This window comes from Quercus suber, unplaced genomic scaffold (genome assembly GCF_002906115.3).
Source record: "Quercus suber isolate HL8 unplaced genomic scaffold, Cork oak 2.0 scaffold_657, whole genome shotgun sequence".
Classification (NCBI taxonomy): domain Eukaryota; kingdom Viridiplantae; phylum Streptophyta; class Magnoliopsida; order Fagales; family Fagaceae; genus Quercus; species Quercus suber.
In genome coordinates this window covers 348562-371042 of record NW_027070098.1, presented here as the reverse complement: position 1 = coordinate 371042, position 22481 = coordinate 348562, and the positions used below count along the sequence as shown (strand labels likewise).

The following is a 22481-nucleotide window of genomic DNA, read 5'->3' as shown; positions in this document are numbered from 1 at the left end:
GTTCTCAATAAAATCTCCTTCTTGATAATCCTAAGCATGTGTGAAGGAAACCACCTCTCAAATCTCACAAGAGATTCACACACACAGCAAGCAAAGCAACCTCTAAAACGTGACTAGGGTTTCCCTTTTATACCTAGGGAAAAATATAAAACCCTGCACGTCTTATGGGCTTAGAGCTGAGTTGGAAATTCTGCAGAAAAAATATTCTGCCCAACTTTCAATCGATCGAGTCTAATTCTCGATCGATCGAGCCAGATAGAATTGCACACTCAATTCTGCAGTTGATTCCAACTTTACATAAAAGACCTATACTTTGAGCAAGTCTAATAAAGACTAACAACCTGTTTTGATCATAGTTTGCCAAAAATACATATTAGAGTTCTAATACATTAGTTCCTAAGTACTTAAAACCTAACAGATTCCAATTGAGCATGAAATATAATAGAAAGTACACCATTTAATTTAAAAACTTATGTTTACAAGTTTGGATCAAATTATATTATAATGATCATTTACTATTTTCGTTATCATTTAATTTGAAATTATATATATATATATATAATAGTGTATGAATAACCTATAACAGAGAAATAACAATTAATTTTTATTTAAAAATAAATAAATTAATAAAATTAGAAATGAAGAAGGAAGAAGGAAGTTGATAAATAAAATAAATAAACAAACAAACAAAAAAGGGATGGGGATGAAACCAAGAGAAAATAAATTCAAATGGCTTTATGTGACCTTTGTACTCTTTTAAGAGTTTTAATAGTATCACAAAATCTAATGATAATTTTATATTTGAGTAAATTACAATCAGCATCCTGAGGTTTAAGTTAATATCAACCAGGTCTAAAATATTTCAAAAATAATCAATTTGGTCCCTAAACCATATGCCCTTAGAAATGAAATTTTGTAGTTAGCATATACTTCAGGGACCAAATCAACTAGTTCTGAAATGTTTTGGACCTGTTTAGCTTTATCCCAAACCTTAGAGGTGCTGACTGTAATTTATCCTTCTGTATTTTACCATAAAATTTTAGCTAAATCAAAAAAATTTATTTTTATTTTTTCTTCTTCAATTCTCTTAACAAGGAGATTAGGGAGGAAAATTCCCTGCAGATATGGAAATCTCTCATATGCAGTAAGCCCCCACCACATCTGATTGAAAAAAGGAAATTTAAACAGACATAGGCTCGTGGCTAGTTACCACGAAAATGTTGTTGTCTCTGTGCTATCCCTCCTTTATCGATTTAAAAAATAATAGTTAAAAAAAAATTAAAAAAGCATTAAAGTGTAGGACTAAGAAAGTGGTGTTATCAATGATTTTATTTTTAAAAATAAAAAAATAAAAAAATAATGATAAACCCTTCGACATGTATTGTTTGGTTGTTTAAAGGGTTGAGGATTTACATCCTCTCTTTTTAGGCATCTTCCAGCCAAAAGGCGGACTCGAAGTTATCAAATCCATATGAAAAATAAATAAATTAAAAAAAAAAAAAAAAAAAGACAGATTTAGTTAATCTTATGTTATTGCATGTTAAAAAGAAAGAGAAAAAGAGATTATGTTTGCCCACCACACCTACTCATTTTTTAAACATAGTAGGTGTGCAAGTGGCCATCTCATTTAAGCAAGCTATATACAATGAATTAAATTTATATTTGTAAATAAAATAAATTAAGATAATTAAACATTGCTTGGCCCCTCGAACTATGTAAGTATTATGGTAATAATTATTAATTAGCCTAAGCAATGCTTATCTTAATTTAAAGGCATCTTCTAGTTCTAAAGGAGAAACGATAGAAAATAAAAGCCGGGAGAAAAGAACCTTCATAGGATAAGAGAGCAGCTTTGACATTAACAATGTTTACCAAAAACCCTTTTGTTCTTTGAATGTGACTTCATTTTCTCAATAAGGGGAATTCATCCATACTAGATTACTAGTATTAGTCCATTGGTATCAAATGAGAACGTATAATTCAGTTTATTAATATCACATGATTCCTACCAGTCCCCTGGTATTTACTTAGAACGTATAAAAGCTTTCTTGTTTTGATGGTTGGTTACGTATTTGTCCAAATTTCTTCTGCTTTTTAAAACACCAGCAAAAAGCATTTTCTTGTAATTCTTTGTTCTTTCAAGACAAATTGTTTTTACTTTGTAGTCTCTTTGGCAATTATAATCAAACATATCACATATGGCAATCCATTAACTAATTATTAATTAATAGAAATTATAATGTTTGCAGTGGCATGCATGTACAGTTTTTGCACTCCGAAAATTTTTGAACGACAAATTATACGCAACAAGATTGCATATTTTACCCTTCAATTGCACTCGTCTTCTTGTCTCCTAGCCACGTGACAGTTTCTTCTTGCGAACTAGTACAATCATCATCCATTATGGGAGCAACTAGCACAAATAAGTAACACAAATCACTGAACCAAAATGACCCTAGTCATTGTTTATTTTGTACAAATCACAAGTTTTTAATTTTTAATTTTTTTGGGGGATTAAATGAGTAGCTAAAGGAAGAGAGATGATTCTCAAATAATTAAAACATTGAACATGCCTTCTTTTTTTTTTTTTTGGAGTAATATAGTCTAGGTGAAGACTGTTCCAACAACTCTAGACTTTCAGCATTCCGCCATTCCCTAGGTTCTCTGGCAGTCTAACCAGATTTTTGCAATCCCTTAAACCCTATGAATTAAGCAAATGGATGTCTTAATGGCATTGATTTAGGAAATATTTTTAGAAGTATTTTATGGGAAAATAAAAAAAGTAACTAATTTTTTTACAGCTTTTTATATTTGCTGGGGGAGAGGTTTTTCCGCTTGGACTTCGGGTTTTCCCCTTCCTAAACACTTGTTTGTGTTTAGCTTTGGTTTGCATGTTTTTCCCTTTATTTCCATATCGTTGCTTACTTGTTAAGTTCATTGTAGCTTAGTGTTTGAGATATGGAAATTGGTTAATCACTTTATTTGACCAAGTAAGAGAACAAGTGCCATGCCTCAGTACCAACCGAAGGTCTGCTTCAGTTACAAGTTTAGCTAACAAAAGGCTTAAATCTCTTTAAAGAAAGCGAGTATCGTGCCTCAATGCAAACCAATGGTTTGAACTCTTTAAAGAGAGTGAGTTGGTGTGTAAATGGCTCTTTCCTTCCAGAAATTTTCCTGGTAAGACAATGACTGAAAGTTATTTTTTTTTTACTGTAATGTAGCTCTAATGATAAACCCTTCCGCACATATTGCTTGGTTGTTTGAAGGGCAGAGCATTTACATCCTCTCCTTCTAGGCATCTTTCAGTCAAAAGGCGGAGTCGAAGTCATCAAATCCATAAGGAAAAAACAAAACAAAAAGAAAAAAACAAAGCTGGATTAAGTTTAATTTATGTAATTGCATGTTAAAAAGAAAATGGAATGGGATGAAAGAGAAAAAAAAATACGACCAAGAATTCACATCCTCTGGTTTCACACCACACCTCCTCATTTTTTAAATAAAGTAGGTGTGCAAGTGGCCATGTCAATTCAAATGGGTCATATTATCATATATAATGACTTAGATTTATATTTGTAAATGAAATAAATTAGGATAAGCATTGCTTGGCCAGTTGGCCCCACGAACTACATAAGTATTAAGGTAATAATTATTAGTCCAAATCAATGCTTATCTCAAATCAAAGGCACATCTTCTAGGCCCTTTTAGATATAAACCACTGTCAATTTTTTTAAGACCTTTTCTTCTTTCCCCGTATATGTGTTAGAGCAACCACATTAGTCCGTCTAAAAATTTCCGTCTATTTTACACTAAAAACCTACTTTTTCTATTTTACACTACCACATTTCTAAAACACCCACATCAATTAATCTATTTTACACATCTATTCTAATTAAATAATATTATTTATTGTTTTTTTAAAATTATTTATTAATACCCATTCTCCCTCATAAACACCCACAACATCAGCTCTCTCACACGTTCCTCTCTTTCCCTCACTCTCTTCGTCACAGCCGCCTCATCCAACCCACCATCATCACCGATCTAGCTTGCCGCCTCAACCCTTCGCCGATTTGGCCTCCCTCTCACTCTCACCCTCCCTCTTTCCTTTGCCCCTCCCTCTCCTCCTCCACCACCAACCCTTCGCCTCCCACCCCCAACCCATAACAATAATGGAAGATCTTGTGGTAGCAGTGGCAGCAAATCCAGCTCCGTTGGGCATTTCATGTGAGTTTTTCGTTGAGTATGGTTTGGGCTGGGTTTTCCAGTGGGGTTGGACTATTTTTGGGTTGGGTTTACTGGTGAGTTTTGATTGATTTTGAGTTGGGTTTTCAATGGATTTGTCTTGATTTTGAGTTGGATTTTCTAATTAATTTTCTGTTAATTTTGGGTTAATTCTCTGTGCTAGGTTGTAGTGTTTGGTGGTGGCGCTGGGTTTGGTGGTTGGGTGGTTATTTTGGAGCACTGGGTTGTTGTAAATATTGGGGAAGAGAAGGAGTTTGATAGAGGAGAGAGAAAAAAGAATTGAAAAATCGCTTATTCGGTGAACAATAACCGTGTATATATGCACAGTTACTGTTTATTTGCAAGACCTTGTGTACATTTAGACATTTTTACAAAGATTGATGTGGGAAGTTTTGGGATTAAAATGTGCAAAATTGAGCACTTTTTGTATTTTAGAAGAGTATTCACAAGATGGTGTGGATGCTCTTAAAATACTTAGTATTCTAAAAAAGGATAAGGCACATCTTCTAGGAAAAACAACTGAAAATGAGAGCGGAGAGAAAATGATTGCATTTTTTATCATTCAATTGTATTTGTCTTCTTGTCTCCTAGTCATGTGACGGTTTAGTCTCATGAACAAGTCCAATAATCTTCCTTTACAGGAGCAACTTACTAGTACAAATAAGTAAAAATAATAATAATAATAACTGAACCAAAATGACAAATTGAGAAAACAACAACCAAAAACTATTTAACTATGTTAAACGAAATGACAAAGAGACTAAAATGACAGCCTGCCTGTTTGTTTTCATCAACGTATATAATAAAGAATCTCTCTAAACAGAAAATGTAATCTTAAAATTCTATGGATTTCTATTTTGTTCTAAATTCTTTTTAATATATGCTTTGTATGTATATATTAAAGTTATATTTATTTTTTGCAACATATTCTAGACTTATGTTAAATTTTCTATAATAATTGGAGTTTTCTAATAGCAAGTTTTTAGGGCAATATGCTTTATAAAGTAAAATGAAATAAAATTCGTGGGACAATAGGTTAAGCTTCATGGTTTTCCACTGTAAAGTTCGTTAATATTGCTTTCTTCAATTTAGACGTTGTCGTGGTGCAACAAAAAAAAAAAATAATAATAAATAAAAATTTAGACGTTGTCGTATCGTGGACTGCATAAATGCTCTAGTGGAAAAAAAAAATTATTTTTTATTTTTAAATACCAGGGTTAGTGGAAAGTTGAAAAGCTTAGTGGAAAGTAGAAAGTGGAAACTTAATATGGTATAACAAAATATTCTTTGGGTTCCTTGCCTTGATGCATGTGGCCTTGGCTATACTATAATTCAAAGTGACAATAAGGCTTTTGGTCAGTTTTTTTATTGGTTAGTTACATAAGCATCGCTTGGGCCTTAAACCCGCAACCTTAACCTCTATCTCCTTATAAAGGGAGGAGGAAATGTCAGTTAGAGCTAATTGGTTTTATTTTGAAATTAATTCTCATGATGATAGTGACAATACTAGCAGCGCTAAAGAAGAGTAGTTATGAGTAACGCTTAATCCATGATATTTGTACTGGACTTTGATTTTGATGTATTAAGAGCATCTCAGCAGAATAGCCAAATATTTGTACTGTTTGGCTAATGAACAGTGACATTTAGCTTTTGCCTATCTATTTTTTTAAATACACTCCCAACAGATTCTCTATCACATTCTCTATCTCATTTAAATATTATTTCTTCATTCATTCTTTATTCATTCTTTATCATCATTTATTCTTCCTATACTTATTCCCAACAATTATATTTTTTAATGAAAAATGTTATATGTAAGGTAGGAATTTGTTCCCCCCACATCTGATTGTATCCTACTGCGGTGCCTGGCGCGGTGCGGTTTTGTCCTCGTCCCCGAGTGCAGGCACGAGCAAGCAAGCGCTTAGCTTGGACTTGTACTCATCGAGTCCCACATCGGTTAGAGAGAGCGCCCCACTACCCTTTATAATGCTTCAGGAGCTTGGGTAGTGTACCACTACTCACTGGGGCGCTCTCTCTAACCGATGTGGGACTCGACGAGTACAAGTCCAAGCTAAGCGCTTGCTTGCTCGTGCCCCCACTCGGGGACGAGGACAAAACCGCACCTTGCTCGTGCCCCCACTCGGGGACGAGGACAAAACCGCACCGCGCCAGGCACCGCGGTAGGATACAATCAGATGTGGGGGGAACAAATTCCTAGCATACATTATATTTACAACATTTTTCGCAATATTTTCACAACAAGATTTATGTGAAAATTTGTTACTAGTTCTAATTTAAACTCACCGTTGAAATTTTTTTTTTTTCTCACCAATATTAACTAATAACAATTTGTTACTTAAAATTTACTGTGAAAATATTGTAGTAGAATTTCTTAATTAGGATTTTTTATTTTTTATATTATTTTTTACCATTCCTTTCATTTCTTTTTCTTTTTTCTTTTTTCTTTTTCTTGTTTTTCTCCACCGCACACCTGTCCAGGCCTCTCTTTTATTTTCTTTTTCTCCTTTCATCAAGAACACTCCAGCATCACTTTGCTTCACATCAGAGAGAGAGAGAGAGAGAGAGAGAGAGAGAGAGAGAGAGAGAGAGAGAGAGAGAGACTTGTCGCCGCTCCAGGCNGCTCTTTTATATATATATATATATATATATAATATATATATATATAATATGTTGAGTAGATACGTGTGGGTAAAATTTCACATTAAATGATAATGAAAATAGTGAATGATCATAATAATATAATCTAATCTGAACTTGTAAACTTAGGTTTTTAAATTAAATGGTGTACTTTCTATCATATTTCATGCTCAATTGGAATCTATTATTTCTCCTATTCAGGTATGTTTTCACAATTTTACGTGAAAAAGGATGGTAAAAAAACTCAACAGGCGAAGCATGTTGATCTTTTGCAGTTTTGCTTAGAGCATCTCCAGCAGTCAATGCATACCCAAAATCTTAGCTATAATAGAGAATGTAAGCCAAAAACCAGCTCCAACGGATTATGCATAACCATTTTTTTTTTTTTTTGGCTTATGAACAGTAGCTCATCAAATCTGTTGAACTACTATTCATTAGCTATTGAATTTGTTAGATTAAAATATTGCCAACAATTCTATTATATTAATTCTTTCTCTCTCCTCCTCCGGATTTCCATTTTTTTCTCTCCGTTGCTTCTTTTTTTTTTTTTTTTTTTTCTTTTTTTCCCTCTCATTCTCTCATTCTCTCCCTTGCCGTTGCCGTTGTCGTTGCCTTTTTTTTTTTCTCACAAACCAAATGAAATCAGAAAAAAAAAAAGAAAAAGAAAAATAAACTGTTCATAAGCAAAAGAATTAATCCAAACACAAAACACAAAACAAAATCTAATTCTTAAAATAAAGTTGAATCAAAACAAGCAAATATGAAAAAAAAATAAAGAAAAAAAGAAAGAACAAGCCGATTTGACAGGAGGATGACGAGCGCCGGTTGGAGCAGCGCCTGGAGCGGCGACAAGCCTCTCTCTCTCTCTCTCTTATATATATATATATATATATAAAGTATATGAATAACGTATAATAGAGAAATAACAATAAATTTTTATTTAAAAATAAATAAATTAATAAAATTAGAAATGAAGAAAGAAGTTGATAAATAAAAAATAAATAAACAAACAAAAAAGGGATGGAGATGAAACAAAGAGCTTTTTGATACAAAATAGAAATTCTATTCTAGCCTAATCTAAGTGTATATGTGTGTGAAGTTCTCTCCTTGAGACTTGAACCCCGACCCTTATCCCCCCACAAGCACTTATACTTGTGGAGTAACCATTAAATCAAGGATATTACCTTTGTGTTCTTTAAGAGTTTTAATAGTATCACAAAATCTAATGATAATTTTATATTTGAGTAAATTATAGTCGGCACCCTGAGATTTGAGCTAACACCAAGCAGGTTTAAAGTATTTCAAAAATAACCAATATATTGGTCCCTAAACTATATGCTCTTAGAAATGAAATTGTTATATTTACTATTTAGCATATGATTCAAGGACCAAATCAGTTAATTCTAAAATGTTTTGAACTTGTTTAGCTTCATCTCAAACCTCAAAAATGCTAACTGTAATTTACCATTTTATATTTAATCATAAAATTTTAGCTAAATAAAAAGTTTTTGTTTTTATTTTTTCTTTCATTTCTCTGAACGAGGAGACTAGGGAGGAAACTTCCTTGTAGATATGGAAATCTCTCACTCGTGGTATGTCCCCACCACATCTAATTGAATTCAAGAAAATTTAAACAGAGCTTCATAGACATCATAACTGATTACCACCAAAAAAAAAAAAAAAAACTGTCTTTATAATGTTCCTTCTTTATCAATTTAAAAAATAATTATAAAAATAAAAAAGCAATAAAGTGAAGGAGTAAGAAAGTGATGTGATCAATGACTTTTGTGCCACACTAAAAAAAACTTTTAATAAAAAATGGTAATGGAAAAAGCTAACTAACTGAGTTTCTCGAGTCTTTTGGCTGAGGAGAATAGGGAGGAAACTTCCTTGTAGATATGGAAATCTCTCGCACGCGGTATGTCCCCACCACATCTAATTGAATTCAAGAAAATTTAAACAAAGCTTCATAAACATCATAACTGATTACCACCAAAAAAAAAAAAAACTGTCTTTATAATTTTCCTTCTTTATCAATTTAAAAAATAATTATAAAAATAAAAAAGCAATAAAGTGAAGGAGTAAGAAAGTGATGTGATTAATGACTTTTGTGTCACACTAAAAAAAACTAAAAAAAAAAATAGTAATGGAAAAAGCTAACTAACTGAGTTTCTCGAGTCTTTTGACTGAGGAGACTAGGGAGGAAACTTCCTTGGTAGATATGGAAATCTCTCACACGCGGTATGTCCCCACCACATCTAATTGAATTCAAGAAAATTTAAACAGAGCTTCATAGACATCATAACTGATTACCACAAAAAAAAAAAAAAAAAAAACTGTCTTAATAATGTTCCTTCTTTATCAATTTAAAAAATAATTATAAAAATAAAAAAGCAATAAAGTGAAGGAGTAAGAAAGTGATGTGATCAATGACTTTTGTGCCACACTAAAAAAAACTTTTAATAAAAAATAGTAATGGAAAAAGCTAACTAACTGAGTTTCTCGAGTCTTTTAGCTGAATATTGCTAAATTTAGAGTTTATTTGCATTATAGGCACTGTTCCAAGTTATTTAGGGAACTGAGGAAAGAGAGTGAATTTCGGCAACGGTGTTGCCAAAATTCAACAAAAGTATGAGAGAGAAAGAGAAAAAGTGGAAGAGAGAAAATTTTGAATTTCGGTAATCACATTACCGAAATTCCTGCTGCCCAAATGTGCTGACCGAAAATCAATTGTGGCAATGCCATTGCCGAAATAGGGAAAAAAAATTTTGTGGCAATTGTGGCAATGCCATTGCCGAAAATGAGAGGAAATAAATAAATAAATAAAATAATGGTTGCCGAAATCTGGGGAGGAATTAAAAAAAAATGCTACGTCCATAATATTTTTACAACATTTTCATAACAAAATCATAAGTGATTAGTTATTATTAATTCAAATTTGAATTTAACACTGAGATTACTTTCTTAATCCAACAATAACAACCTGTCACTTAAAATTTGTTGTAAAAATTGTGTGCACATATCATTTCTAAAAAAAAAAAGTGGTTTCCCCTCCTATTTCAGCAATGCCATTGCCACAAATCCATTCCACTTTTTTTTTTTTTTTAGAAATGACATGTGCACACAATTTTTATAATATTTTTACAACAAATTTTAAGTGGCAGGTTGTTATTGTTGGATTAAAAAAGTAATCTCAGTGTTAAATTCAAATTTGAACTAATAATAACTAATCACCTATGATTTGTTATAAAAATATTGTAAAAATATTGTAGACGTAGCATTTTTTTTTAATTCCTCTCTAGATTTCGGCAACCATTATTTTATTTATTTATTTATTTTCTCTCATTTTCGGCAATGGCATTGCCACAATTAGTTTTCGGTCAACAAGTTTGGGTAGTAGGAATTTCGGTAATGTTATTACCAAAATTCAAAACTTTCTCTCTCCCACTTTTTCTCTTTCTCTCTCATTCTTTTGTTGAATTTCGGCAATACCATTGCTAAAATTTACTCTTTTTCCTCAATTCCTTAAATAACTTAGAACAGTGTTTATAACGCAAATAAACTTCAAATTTAATAATATTTAGCCAAAAGACCCGAGTTTCTCTTCAAACTCTTCAAATTTGATTATAAATAAATGGGAAGAAAGAGCCAACAATTGTGTGTGAAAGTGTGTAGACAAGTGCGGCTATCATTTTCTTTTACGCGTCTTCACAATCAATCAATGCCCCAGCACCTTAGAAATTGCAATAGGCTTGCCTTTTTCGGCTCCAATCAAAATCTTCTTGACCATTTTATCTGCACCACACTATGGAACAATAAAATTATGCCACGTGTCCATTAATTCTTAAATTTATGTTTTTAATTTCTGTTAGCTGAAATAATGGATTAAGGATTTGTTGGGTAGCGGAGCTTGAGTTGTTGGAATTCATCTTAAATTTTTTTAAGAGAAATGATAACGAGTGTTTTAAAAGCACTGATTAATAATTCATTTAAAGAAAATTTTATGAAAAATAAAAAAAAGTAATTAATATTTTAACAGTTTTTTTTATTTTTTATAAAAGTAATATTAAAAATTTTTTAAAATAAATTATTAACGAGTACCTTAAAAACTCTCGTTAGCATAATTTTTTTTAATTATTATTATTATTATTTTTTTTGATAGTATTCAAAAATATTAGTCCCTGTCTCGCCCAATATATATGGCATAACTAGCCCAAATGTCTATAACTCAAAAAAGAAGCGTGAAAAGATGACAAGTTGATTTAAAAGGAAAAGACAAGAGAGAGGGCAGCGGCACACAGCTACACACACCAACCATCAAAGAGTTAAGTTCAGCCTTTTTTTTTTTTTTTAATTAAAAGTTTACCACTACCAGATGCTCCATCGGGAATCAGGAGCCCGTAGAAGTTTTTTTTTTTTTTTTTTTTCTGAATCCGTAGAAGTTTATTTAAATTAAAAGTTTTTATTCTTATTGAGAAGGACGTAAAAGTTTATTTAAATTTAAAGTTTTTATTTTTATTTTTTCTTCTTTAATTCTCTAAATGAGGAGACTTGGAAGGAAACTCACTTGTAAATATGGAAATCTCTCATACGCGGTACACCCCACCACATCTGATTAAAAAAAAAAGAAAATTTAAATAGACATAGGCTCATAGTTGGTTACCACGAAGATGCTGTCTTTTACCATCCCTCCTTTATTGAATTAAAAAATAATAATTAAAATAAAAAAGAAAATAAAGTGAAGGACTAAGAAAGTGCTGTAATACTTTAGTCAATGACTTTTGTGCGACGCTAAGAAACTTTTTTTTAAAAAGTAATTTAAAAAGACATTTGAGACCAACAAACTTTCTTTCTAAAGCAACTCCTTAAATTTCTTATATACTTTCTTTTTAGGTTTGAATTTTAAAAATCTAATCATTAAATTTTATGTTATTTATGTTATTAACGTACATATTAAATTTTGTTCAAATCAGATATTATTTACTTTTTGATCAATAAATTTGTATTTTATACATAATTTTAGATTACAAAAACTTAAAATTTTAATATTTGTTTAATAACATAATAATTGATCATTAATTTTCTTACAATTTTGCAAGTATAAATAATATAATAAAAAACATATAATTCTACTATTAAAATTTCATAATTTACAGACATAAAAATATATAAGGAATTTAAAGAGTTACTTTGTTCATTTGAAACTGCCCAGAAAGATTAGTTGACTTGACTTGACTTGAAACAGGGGATATTGAAGTTGTGGACACAAACTCACGGACGAGGAGAATAAATAACAGTCCATTCCTTTATTAAACAGGCAATATATATCTAATACCCATTGGATCCGCCTTTGTTTCAACTGAGTTTCGAGCAATACAATCAATCACTACTAGTCTATTCTAATTTCAATTTCCAAATCACTACTATCTGTCTCATTTCCTATAGTTAAATAATTTTCAGGAGTCCCTTCTTTGCCAAAAAAAAAAAAAAAGCAAAACAGGAGTCGTTAGCTTGTTAAAAACAGGAATTTTTTCCGGAGTTTTTGGAGCCCATTGCTACTGTAATTCCTTGTCTCAAATGGGTAAGTTCTCACTTTTAGGTTAAGTTTTAACACACAATCATCTCTTTTTATTATTTTCCTCTCACTCCCTGCCTGAAATTAAAATCCCACATCACATGTTTTCTTCTTCCCTAATTTAATTATTTTCTTCTTAATTTTTTTTTAAATTTTTTCTTTATTTTTAATTGGTTGTACTTCTTCTATCTAAATTTCCAACAGCTTCAATGAAGTGTAAAAGTGAGTCATCCCCATCACCATCTTCTTCTTCAACACGTCATTGGAAATATGAAGTATTTCTAAGTTTCAAGGGTGAGGATACCCGCTATAATTTTGCCGACCATCTATATGCTGCTTTGAAGCAAAAGGGCATTATTACTTTTAGAGATGAAGAAGAACTCAAGAGAGGAAAATCTATTTCTAAGCTCTTTGAAGCAATTGAAGAATCACATATTGCTATCATCATTTTCTCAAAAAACTATGCATGTTCTAAGTGGTGCTTGAAAGAGCTTGCCAAGATTAACGAATGCAGGAAAGAAATAGGGCTAATAGTTTTGCCAATTTTCTACAATGTGGAACCAGCTGATGTTAAGAAACAAACAGGAACTTTTGAACAAGCCTTTATTGATCACCAAAAATGCTTTGAGGTTAACATAAAGGAGGTGGAAACATGGAGAATTGCTTTAAAAGAAGTGGCTAATATCTCTGGTTGGCATCTACAAAATAGGTAATTTCCATAAATTTCAAATCATATTCCATGAAGCATATAATTAGCTATGAGAATATATCATAATATGCATGGATTGAACTACATCATGGTATGCTAGTTAAAATTATGTTAAATTTTTGGGAAAAGTATAAGTGGTACTAAATATGATGATATATATAAATGGGAAAGGCTAACAAATGCCCTTAGGACAATGGTTCATAATCCATTTAAAAAATCACTTAGGGTTCGTTTGGATGGAGGAATGGAAAAGTGGGAGGATGAAAAATTGTGAGAGGATCGAAAAATGAGAGGATGGAAAATATTTAGTTTTTCCTCTTGTGTGTTTGGTTGGAGGAGTGGAAAAGTGGGAGGGTAAAAAACTCTTTTGTTTGGTTGGAGAAAAAAAGGAAATGATGGAAATTGTAATTTATGTAAATTGACTATTATACCTTGGTCCATAATAAGTAAAAAATAGATTTATTTATACTCATTAAATAATATAAAATTGATTAATAATTATATTTTTTAATGAGAAGTGTTACACGTTCACAACATTTTTCGCAATACTTTCACAACAAAATTTATGTGGAAAGTTGTTACTAGTTCTAATTTGAACCCATTACTGAAATTATTTTTTACTCACTAATATTAACTAATAACAACCTATTACTTAAAATTTATTGTGAAAATATTGTAATAACATTGCTCAAATAGAATCTTTTATTCTTTATATCATTTCACCTTTTCCCCTTTTCATTTCATCCATTCGTTCTTTACTTTTTTTTTTTTTTTCTTTTTTCTACGCTATCTCCTCCACACACGTTTATCTCTATCCCCACCCCCTTCTTTTTCTTCTTCTCTTTCCTTCACAAGTCTCAACACATCCTCTCTCCCTCTTTTCTTCTCCAGCTCGCTCTCTGTGTGTTCTTTTTTTTTTTTTTTTAATTCGTTTTTTTTTTTTTACCTACGCTATCTCCTCCACACACGTCCTATCTCTATCCCCACCCCCTTCTTTTTCTTCTTCTCCCTCATTCAAGTCTCAAGAACAGCAGTTGTCCAGCCGGAGTTGTCGCTCATCTTCGGGATTAGATGGCTTCTGTCTTCTCTATTTTGTTTTTTTTTTTTTTTTTTTTCTTTTATTGTTATGATTTGATTAATTTTAAAATTGTGTTTTTGAGTTTGTATTGTGATAATCTGATTATGCTTGAGTTTAGAGATGTTTGAGAGAGATTGTTGTGGTTTTAGACGTTGTGTTTGTGCTTGTAGCCGTTGTGTTTGAGGGCATTTTTGGAAAAGTGCTGGGAGAGCAATTTTCTCTCCACAGTTTTCCTCCCAATTTGGGAGGAAAAAAATTGGTGGGCCTGGGAGGAAAATTTCCTCCGGGTTTTCCATCTTCTCTGTTTTCCTCAGCTTCCCAAACAGTAGAAAACACTGTTTTCCACACCATTTTTCACCCATTCTTTTCCATTCTCCCGATAATCCTTCCAACCAAACATAGTGTTAAAGATGCAAACAGCTTGAGTTTGAGACACCGGCTTTTGGGCTTAGGGAAGCTCTGTGAAAAGATCAAAATGGAATTTTCTATTCAAGAATCTATATCACGTTTTGGGAATTATAAATCTGCTGACATTAATTGTTTATATTGTTTTTCTTAGATACTTCTTGTCAAAGCCGCCTATGAAAATCCTTGATAGGTACCATTTTTTTTAATGACTATAATCAAGGAAACTATTTTTTTTTTTTTTTTTTTTTGAGAATCAAGGAAATACCACCATGAAGAGATGATGCATCATTAAGTGACGTGATAACTTAACATGGTTAAATGGCCTATGGCTGGATCTTTTGCTTCCACTTATTTAAGTGGAAAGCTTTTTTCTCTTTTGCATTTTCTATTGTTTGATAAGGCATAAAATGTAATTTCATAACTCAACATGATGCAACCATCCAAAATTACCTGTTGCCAAGTTATATTTTGAATTCAGGGTGGCAAGCCAATTATTTTCATAAAGATTTAATTTTGGCTCATTCATTATTTAGGTTTTTTTTTTAAAAAAAAATTCTCAAACTTTGAGGAGTTTATCACTGATATTACGGTGTGTTTGAATGATATCGTCTCTTCAAAGAGGAATATCACATACCTTTGGGCCGTGACTAAAGAAGTAAAAGCTCGTGTTTGTGTTGGCATAAAAGAATAAATCATTAATTTTTTTTTTTTTGAAACCAATACCTCCTCTTCACTCATTTACTCGGTATACAAAGCATTTTCAATTGTCTGATTTGGAAAATTTGACCATTGCCATTGTTATTAATATTCTGTACTCAAGTAAACTCAAAGGGACTTAAACATTGAGTGCCAATTCTGTCCGGATGGGGCGTAAAACTGGGCATTGCGCTACATCGGTAGATTGCAAACTAAAGAATAAAACTTATCACACATAATCTTGTCTCTAAAAATTCATATACCAAAATTGTATCTTCCTCAAAAGTCAGAACCAACCAAACCTCGAAGCCAGCTAAGACACAGCCCCTGCTGCCGGAGATGCTGCCCAAAAGCCTCTGGAGAAGTAGCTATTGATCTAAGTTTCTTTTTTCTTGTTTTCTTTTTTCTTTTTCCCAATTTTCATTATCCAAGGTACAATCTTTTTAAGATATATATCCCATCTGGGTTATGTGCAAGCTTGTGGGTTTGGCTCAAGATTTGCATATGGGATAAAGGTGTGGATTTTGGTGAGGGAAGACAAGGATTTGGTGTCTCCGCTGTCTGTAGGTGATTAAATTTTGAAGCTTTTGCTTTTGCATGTGTGTTTTGGAACCTAGGTTCTTGGTCTATTGTGGTTGTGGAGTTTGTTTTTGTTTTTAAGGTTTGGTAAAATAAAATTTAGGAGGAAGAGAGATGACCAAATCATTGACCTGGTCATGGTGTCTTTGTACAAAGCAGGTCATTAACTATCTCTGGAGTTGTTCCAACCCAACTTCTCAAATCTCCATTACTCTTGGCTAGTGTCTTTGTTCATTGTCTCTTTTGGTGCTTGTGTCCTGCTCTTCCTCTGTTCTTTTCTCTTGCTTTGTTTTTGGCTGTAATGTTTCTTTCTTTTATGAATGAATATTCATTTTCAAAAAAAAAAAAAAAAAAAAAATCACCGTTGGTGGTGACTTCTTCAGCTTCTTTGTGCCTCCGATGACATCACCGTTGCTAACATCAGTACAGAAAGTTCATTGTTTTTTTTTTTTTTTTTAATGAGATTTTTAATTGAGTGTTGACGTGGTGTTATATTATTGGTGGCGTAAACCCCTTGGTTTTTGCCACATCCGGACAGAATTTAAACTTAGCATGTTCAACTTAAAATATTCCAATGAGGTTTCTTTCATCAATCAAGCCTGAAATGAGATGATTAATTTTTTGCTCAATTAATGTATCTCTAGATGAAATATAATTTGGATTTAGTGGATCTAATATCATTGCTAACCTAAGAAAATTAGCGGACTAAGTCATGAAAAGATAACTCCCAAGGAATATCCTTGCCAAGTATTTTTCTTTCTCCCCTGAAGTTTTATAATTGGTTTGGACCATCACGTAATTATTTTCTATCTTCTTTGCAGGCCTGAGTCCGAATTTATCCAAGACGTTGTAAAAGAAATGATGGAGAAATTGAGTTCTAAATCCTCAAGCATTACTAAAAACTTCATAGGAATAGAATCTACTCTGGCAAAATTTATCCCTTCATATTTAAATTTTGAGAATAATATTTGCATGATTGGGATTTATGGTATGGGGGGTTTGGGAAAAACAACTCTTGCTAGAGTTGTTTATGATAAATTTTGTGGTCAATTTGAAGGTTCTAGCTTTATTACTAATGTTAGGGAAGATTCAAAAAAACATGGTTTGCCTAAATTACAACAGCAACTTCTTGCAGACATTTTGGAGGACAAAAATATTGTTATAAGGAATGTTTATGATGGAGTTGACATAATCGAGAAAAGGTTATGTCGTAAAAAAGTTCTACTTGTTATAGATGATGTTGACCATTTGGACCAATTAGAAAAATTGGCTGGAGGGCATGACTGGTTTGGATTGGGGAGTAAGATCATTATAACAACTAGAGATGAACGTGTGTTAATCCAACATAGAGTGCGTAAAAGATATAATCCCAATGGATTAAATAATGATGATGCTTTAAAACTTTTTTGTTTGAAAGCCTTCAAAAATGAGCAACCCAAAAAAGGTTATATGCAACTCTCCCAAGAAGTAGTAAAATATGCTAATGGCCTTCCTTTAGCTCTTGTTACTTTGGGTTCCTTTTTAGTTGGAAGAACAATAGATGAATGGCAAAGTGCATTGCCCAGTTTTAAAAAAACTAAAGGAGATATATTTAATATACTTAAAATAAGTTACGATGGACTAGAGGAAATGTGGAAGGAGATATTCTTAGATATTGCATGTTTCTTCAGATATTGGAAGAAAAATCAAGTAATGCATATATTAGAGAATTGTGGTTTTAATGCAAGAATTGGTATAAGTATTCTCGTGGAAAAATCTCTCCTTTCCGTGGATGGCAATGAACATTTGGAGATGCATGATCTAGTACAAGAAATGGGTGAAAAAATTGTTTGTTTTGAATCAAAGGGAAAGCTTGGAAAGCAGAGTAGGTTGTGGCTTAATAATGACTTGCTTCATGTATTGAAGGACAATATGGTAAGAAAAATGACAAAACTATAATTTATTTCGGTGAATAGGATTGAGTACGTATAGTAACATAATTTTGTTCAATAAATTAGTTCTTTAAAATAAAATTCCGATAGGTAAGTGGTTACCTTAGTATTTATGTAACAAAATCAAGAATAAAACATTCATTTACCATGCTAATATATTGTCAATTATGATTTCTTATATTTTCAAAACAATAATATCTTTTGATTGTGCAAATCACTAATCCTTTGCTTTTGAAACCATAGGCAACAAATGCAATTGAAGCCATAGTTGTTGGATACAAGAAAAAGGATTTCAAATTTGAAGAATTTCTTGAAGTGTTATCAAAGATGTCTAATCTTAGATTGATGATAATTGATAAGGTCAACTTAGGTTTTCCTAATGACCAAAGACATCTTGATTTTCCTAATCAAGCAAGGCATGTTAATGTTCCTAATCAGCTAAGACATCTTTCATGGAATTTCTATCCTTTAAAATGTTTGTCATTCAGTTCCCAACCAATGGAGCTTGTTCATCTTGAATTGCGGCACAGCTATTTGGAATATCTTTGGCAAGGAGTAATGGTAATTTGAATTGCGGCACAGCTATTTATTATTTCTCTTTTCTTTAAGTGTAGCTACAATTACAAATACACTCCCAGTGTATTTGAGCTTCCTCCTTTTATTTATAAAGTTGCTTTAATTTAAAAGAATTCTTTACTTATTAAATTAATTTCTTCGTTTAATGGAAACTCTTTTATTTTTTTTTGGGTAACAGCTTTCATCCAAGTTAAAGTTCATTGATCTTAGTTATTCCAAATACCTTATTAGAACACCCAACTTTTCTGGTGTTCCAAAACTTGAGGGACTAAACCTTTATTCCTGCCATCGATTGGTTGAGATCCACCCATCTATTGGACAACTCAGCAAGCTTAGGTATTTAAATCTGGAATGCTGCTGGTCTCTTACTGATCTTCCCAGCATGTCTGCTGAAATGCAGTCCCTTACGGTTCTTAATCTTCAAGGTTGCCCAAGAATCAGTTCGTTTCCGAAATTTACTAGAATTATGAAAAGCCTATCGGAACTCAAATTGGGTTGGACTGCTATTAAGAAAGTAGCACCCTCATCAATCAAGTGTTTGACTGCCCTTACTTTATTAGATCTAAGTTTCTGCACAGATCTCGAATGTCTTCCTAGCAACATACATAATTTGAGGTCACTTGAAAAACTCGGTCTTTTCGGTTGCTCAAAACTAAAATCTTTGCCGAGGCTTCCATCAACCGTAAGAGTTATAGATGCTAAGCTTTGTTATTCCCTAAAATGGTCACTAGCACAGGTCAAACTGAGTAGCTGGTCACAACCTCTCTCCCAGTGGTGTCCGTATGATGAGAGAGGCATTCTAGTGGAATTTAAAATATTGTTCCATTTCCTACAGGTAATCTCTTCTCTCTCTCTCTCTCTCTCTCTCTCTCTCATTGTTAAATAATAACAGTTAACAATAGTTGTGTTTTGGGTACAGCTACAGGGACTCCTTTGTCGTAAAACCGTTTATGGAACTTCTTTCAAAAGGGAAGAGGATGGATCAAGAACTGAATTTCTGATAATTTTTCAGTCATGTTTGATTCAAACAGTGAGGAATACAATAAGCATAGAGCTGCCTTCAAATTGGTATAATAGTAAATGGATAGGATTTGCTCTCTGGGCATCACAATCAAATTATATATGCTTGAGTGATGTTATTAGAGCTCGTGTGATAGCCCTTGGTGATATGCCTCAGAATCACTGGGCCTTTGAACTTTTTACTACCTTGATACGTTTTGAAAACGGTATTTTCCTATTATATTTGTCTCATGATGATTGGTCTGCTACTGTTGGGAATGGTAAATGCAGTCAGATTAAGGTTATATTTGAGACCGATAAAAAAACCATTGATGTGTTTGATTGTGGGGTTAGTTTGATATACGAGCAAGATGTGGAAGAGTTCAACCTAACAAATGCACAATGTTTGATTGCGAGCTTTGGGGAAGTACCTATCTATAAATTAATTGGTAATGACCATCTCAAATATCCTTCCCATTGAATTTCAGTTGAGGCTATTGCTACTGGATGTGCATAAGCAATTCTGACAGTATTACTTTTTCTTTTTTCTTTTTCATAGATAAAAATCCTGGTATGTTGTATTGAATTTATAAATGGTTTCTATTATAATGATTTGGAAATGTATTCAAATGAGATATCCTTGTATCTTGTTTCATAATGACAATAGAGTGGGGTCTTTTCTTTTCTTTTTTTAAGGGGTTCTAGTCCGTATCAGTTATTAAGATTTCCATAGATGATGTTCAATTGAGCCTACTGTTATTGGATGGTATACAAGCTATACTTTCAGGTAACTTTGCACAATTCTCTTGTATAGTGATTTTGAGTTAATGTCTATGAGAGCATGAGTTGTAAATTTTGGAGACGTTTAGAAGCTACTACTTTTTATCAATAAAGCTATATGATCAGCTAAGCATTAATGGAGTCTTCAGTCTAGAATATTTCCTTGCAATTAAAAAGTCAACAAACATTGTTGGAAGCTTCAAACAAGTTCACCTTTGATGTAATCTTCTTTGATTATTTTTGGGATTGTCTAGTTGATTGTTATGGCCTATCTAGTATATTGTTAATATCTTTCTTCAAGTTAAATCAGCATATCAGGCAAATGTAGAAACTGATGCAATCTTGGAGCATATTATCTGTTGTATACTCAAAGGTCCTTTGAATTGGATGACGGATGTAGAGACAGGGTCTATTGTATAAACATTTCTGCTTGCTCATGGAACAAGTTTCACTAATTGGTAGAAGCAAGTTATTATAGTACAAAAAATTCTTCCTTTCCACATAATTGTTCCCCCACCCCACCCGCTCCCTTTTCTTCTTCTTCTTACTGTAATTTACCATGTTTATGCTCAAATTGATTGTAAAGCTTGAATAGTCCAAATCCTATGACTATTTAAGACCGGAACAACTAGTCTCACATCTATATTTGGTTAAAATTGTTGGAAATTGAGACGTACTAGGCTTGTAGACTAAACTAGTTTGGAATACAGAGTTGGATATTTATTGATGTTATAGGTGTAAAAAGCCAGAGAGAGGACAATTGAGAGATTCTTGAAGTAGATAACAAAATAGAGAGAGAAATTTGTGTTTGTTTTGAAAAATAAAAATGATCTTATAATTCCTTGGTCTTTATAACAAAATTATGCTACAATGTAAATGATATTATTATGGTGGAATGTACATAATGATTAAAATCTTGTTAATAGTGGTCCCTTTCTATTCTCAGTGAGTCAGTGACTTACAATGAAGCACACATTTAGGTGCTGTGACAGAAGGAACTTTTATATACGAGCAATCAGCATTGCGGTGATTCAATGGTATGTACACTGTTCACTAAACTAATATAGCTGTATCATATGAGCAGGTACTGATACACCTTTCAATATTAGACTAAGTTAAACATGAATCATGATGGATTGGAACAAAATTTTATATCTACTAATTTGGCAGACAAAAACTTCGACTAGCCCAAACAAACAATTTTTAATTACCAAAAGAAATAGTATAAACAGAGCTCTATGAATTTTAGTTGCCGGTTGTGAAATGACTAAAGTTCCCCTGGCTTGCAAACACGGTTTCATTTGCAGCACAAGAGACAGCATAAGAATTCATATCAAATGACTTAATACATGATGCAGCAGCTGTGTGACACAATCTATCTCTACATACTCTATTGACTTCTTTCAATTTGCAGTGTGAAAAAAAGGGGAGCTACCCTGTAAATCCAATCCATGTATAGCATGATAAATAGAATAGCAATGCTACATACTCAACAAAAACAAAAAATTAGCAACATATTTCACAACTAAATTGACAAATTTTTACTAGTTCTTATCCAAACTCACAACTAACATCATTTTTTTACTAATTAGTACTACTAATAAGCTGTCACATTATTAGAGTTGTACACTTTGACCTAAAAAAGAAGGCAGCTAATCCATTTAGTCTTTTTTGTACGTTGCTTTGTCTCGAATAACAAGTCCCGAAGAACTAAAGAGTTCAATAAAGAACAATGACAAACAAAAACAAGGATACACTAAAAATATAGTGTACAAAAAGGTATTTAACAATCTCCCAAAGATACTAAATTCTCATTAAATCATAATTCGTATGTTATAAAATAATAATTTTTTATTTAGGTGTTATCATATTATATTTGATAGTTATTATACCGATACAATTTGTTCATTTTGTTATTATAATAATTATTTATTTCATTAGTGTTTATAAGATAAAATATACTATATTCTATAAGTTTATGATAAAACTGTCGTGGTTGCGCCAAGTGGCTTCACCATATTGTAGAAATTTTTTTAGATTTTTAGATTTTAAAAATATATATATAATTTTTCTTTTCCTATAATTTCTAAGTTGATAAAAATATTAATTTGATTACAATCCAAATTCATCTTATCCATGTAATTTTTTTTTTTTTTTTTTTTTATACGTGTAGTGTATTATAAAAAAAAGCAGAAACTTTTTTTTTTTTAATTACTACACTACAAGAAAACATTTATTTATAAAAAATAA

General features: G+C 32.0%; 1 protein-coding gene across 1 annotated transcript; it reads left to right on the top strand.

Annotated features, from left to right (window-relative positions):
- Window positions 1-12112: 12112 nt before the first annotated feature.
- Window positions 12113-20431, top strand: LOC112022446 (TMV resistance protein N). Its single transcript, XM_065765840.1, has 5 exons — window positions 12113-12481; window positions 12680-13184; window positions 16767-17859; window positions 18120-19287; window positions 19372-20431. Exons 1-4 carry the CDS (start codon window positions 12478-12480, stop codon window positions 18444-18446), a joined length of 1929 nt encoding a protein of 642 aa, XP_065621912.1. The 5' UTR covers window positions 12113-12477; the 3' UTR covers window positions 18447-19287; window positions 19372-20431.
- The last annotated feature ends 2050 nt before the right edge of the window (window positions 20432-22481 follow it).

Coding starts and splice junctions, on each gene's coding strand:
- LOC112022446 (XM_065765840.1), top strand. Junction 13,185..16,766: donor GGTTGGCATCTACAAAATAG/GTAATTTCCATA, acceptor TCTTCTTTGCAG/GCCTGAGTCCGAATTTATCC. Junction 17,860..18,119: donor ATGTATTGAAGGACAATATG/GTAAGAAAAATG, acceptor TTGAAACCATAG/GCAACAAATGCAATTGAAGC.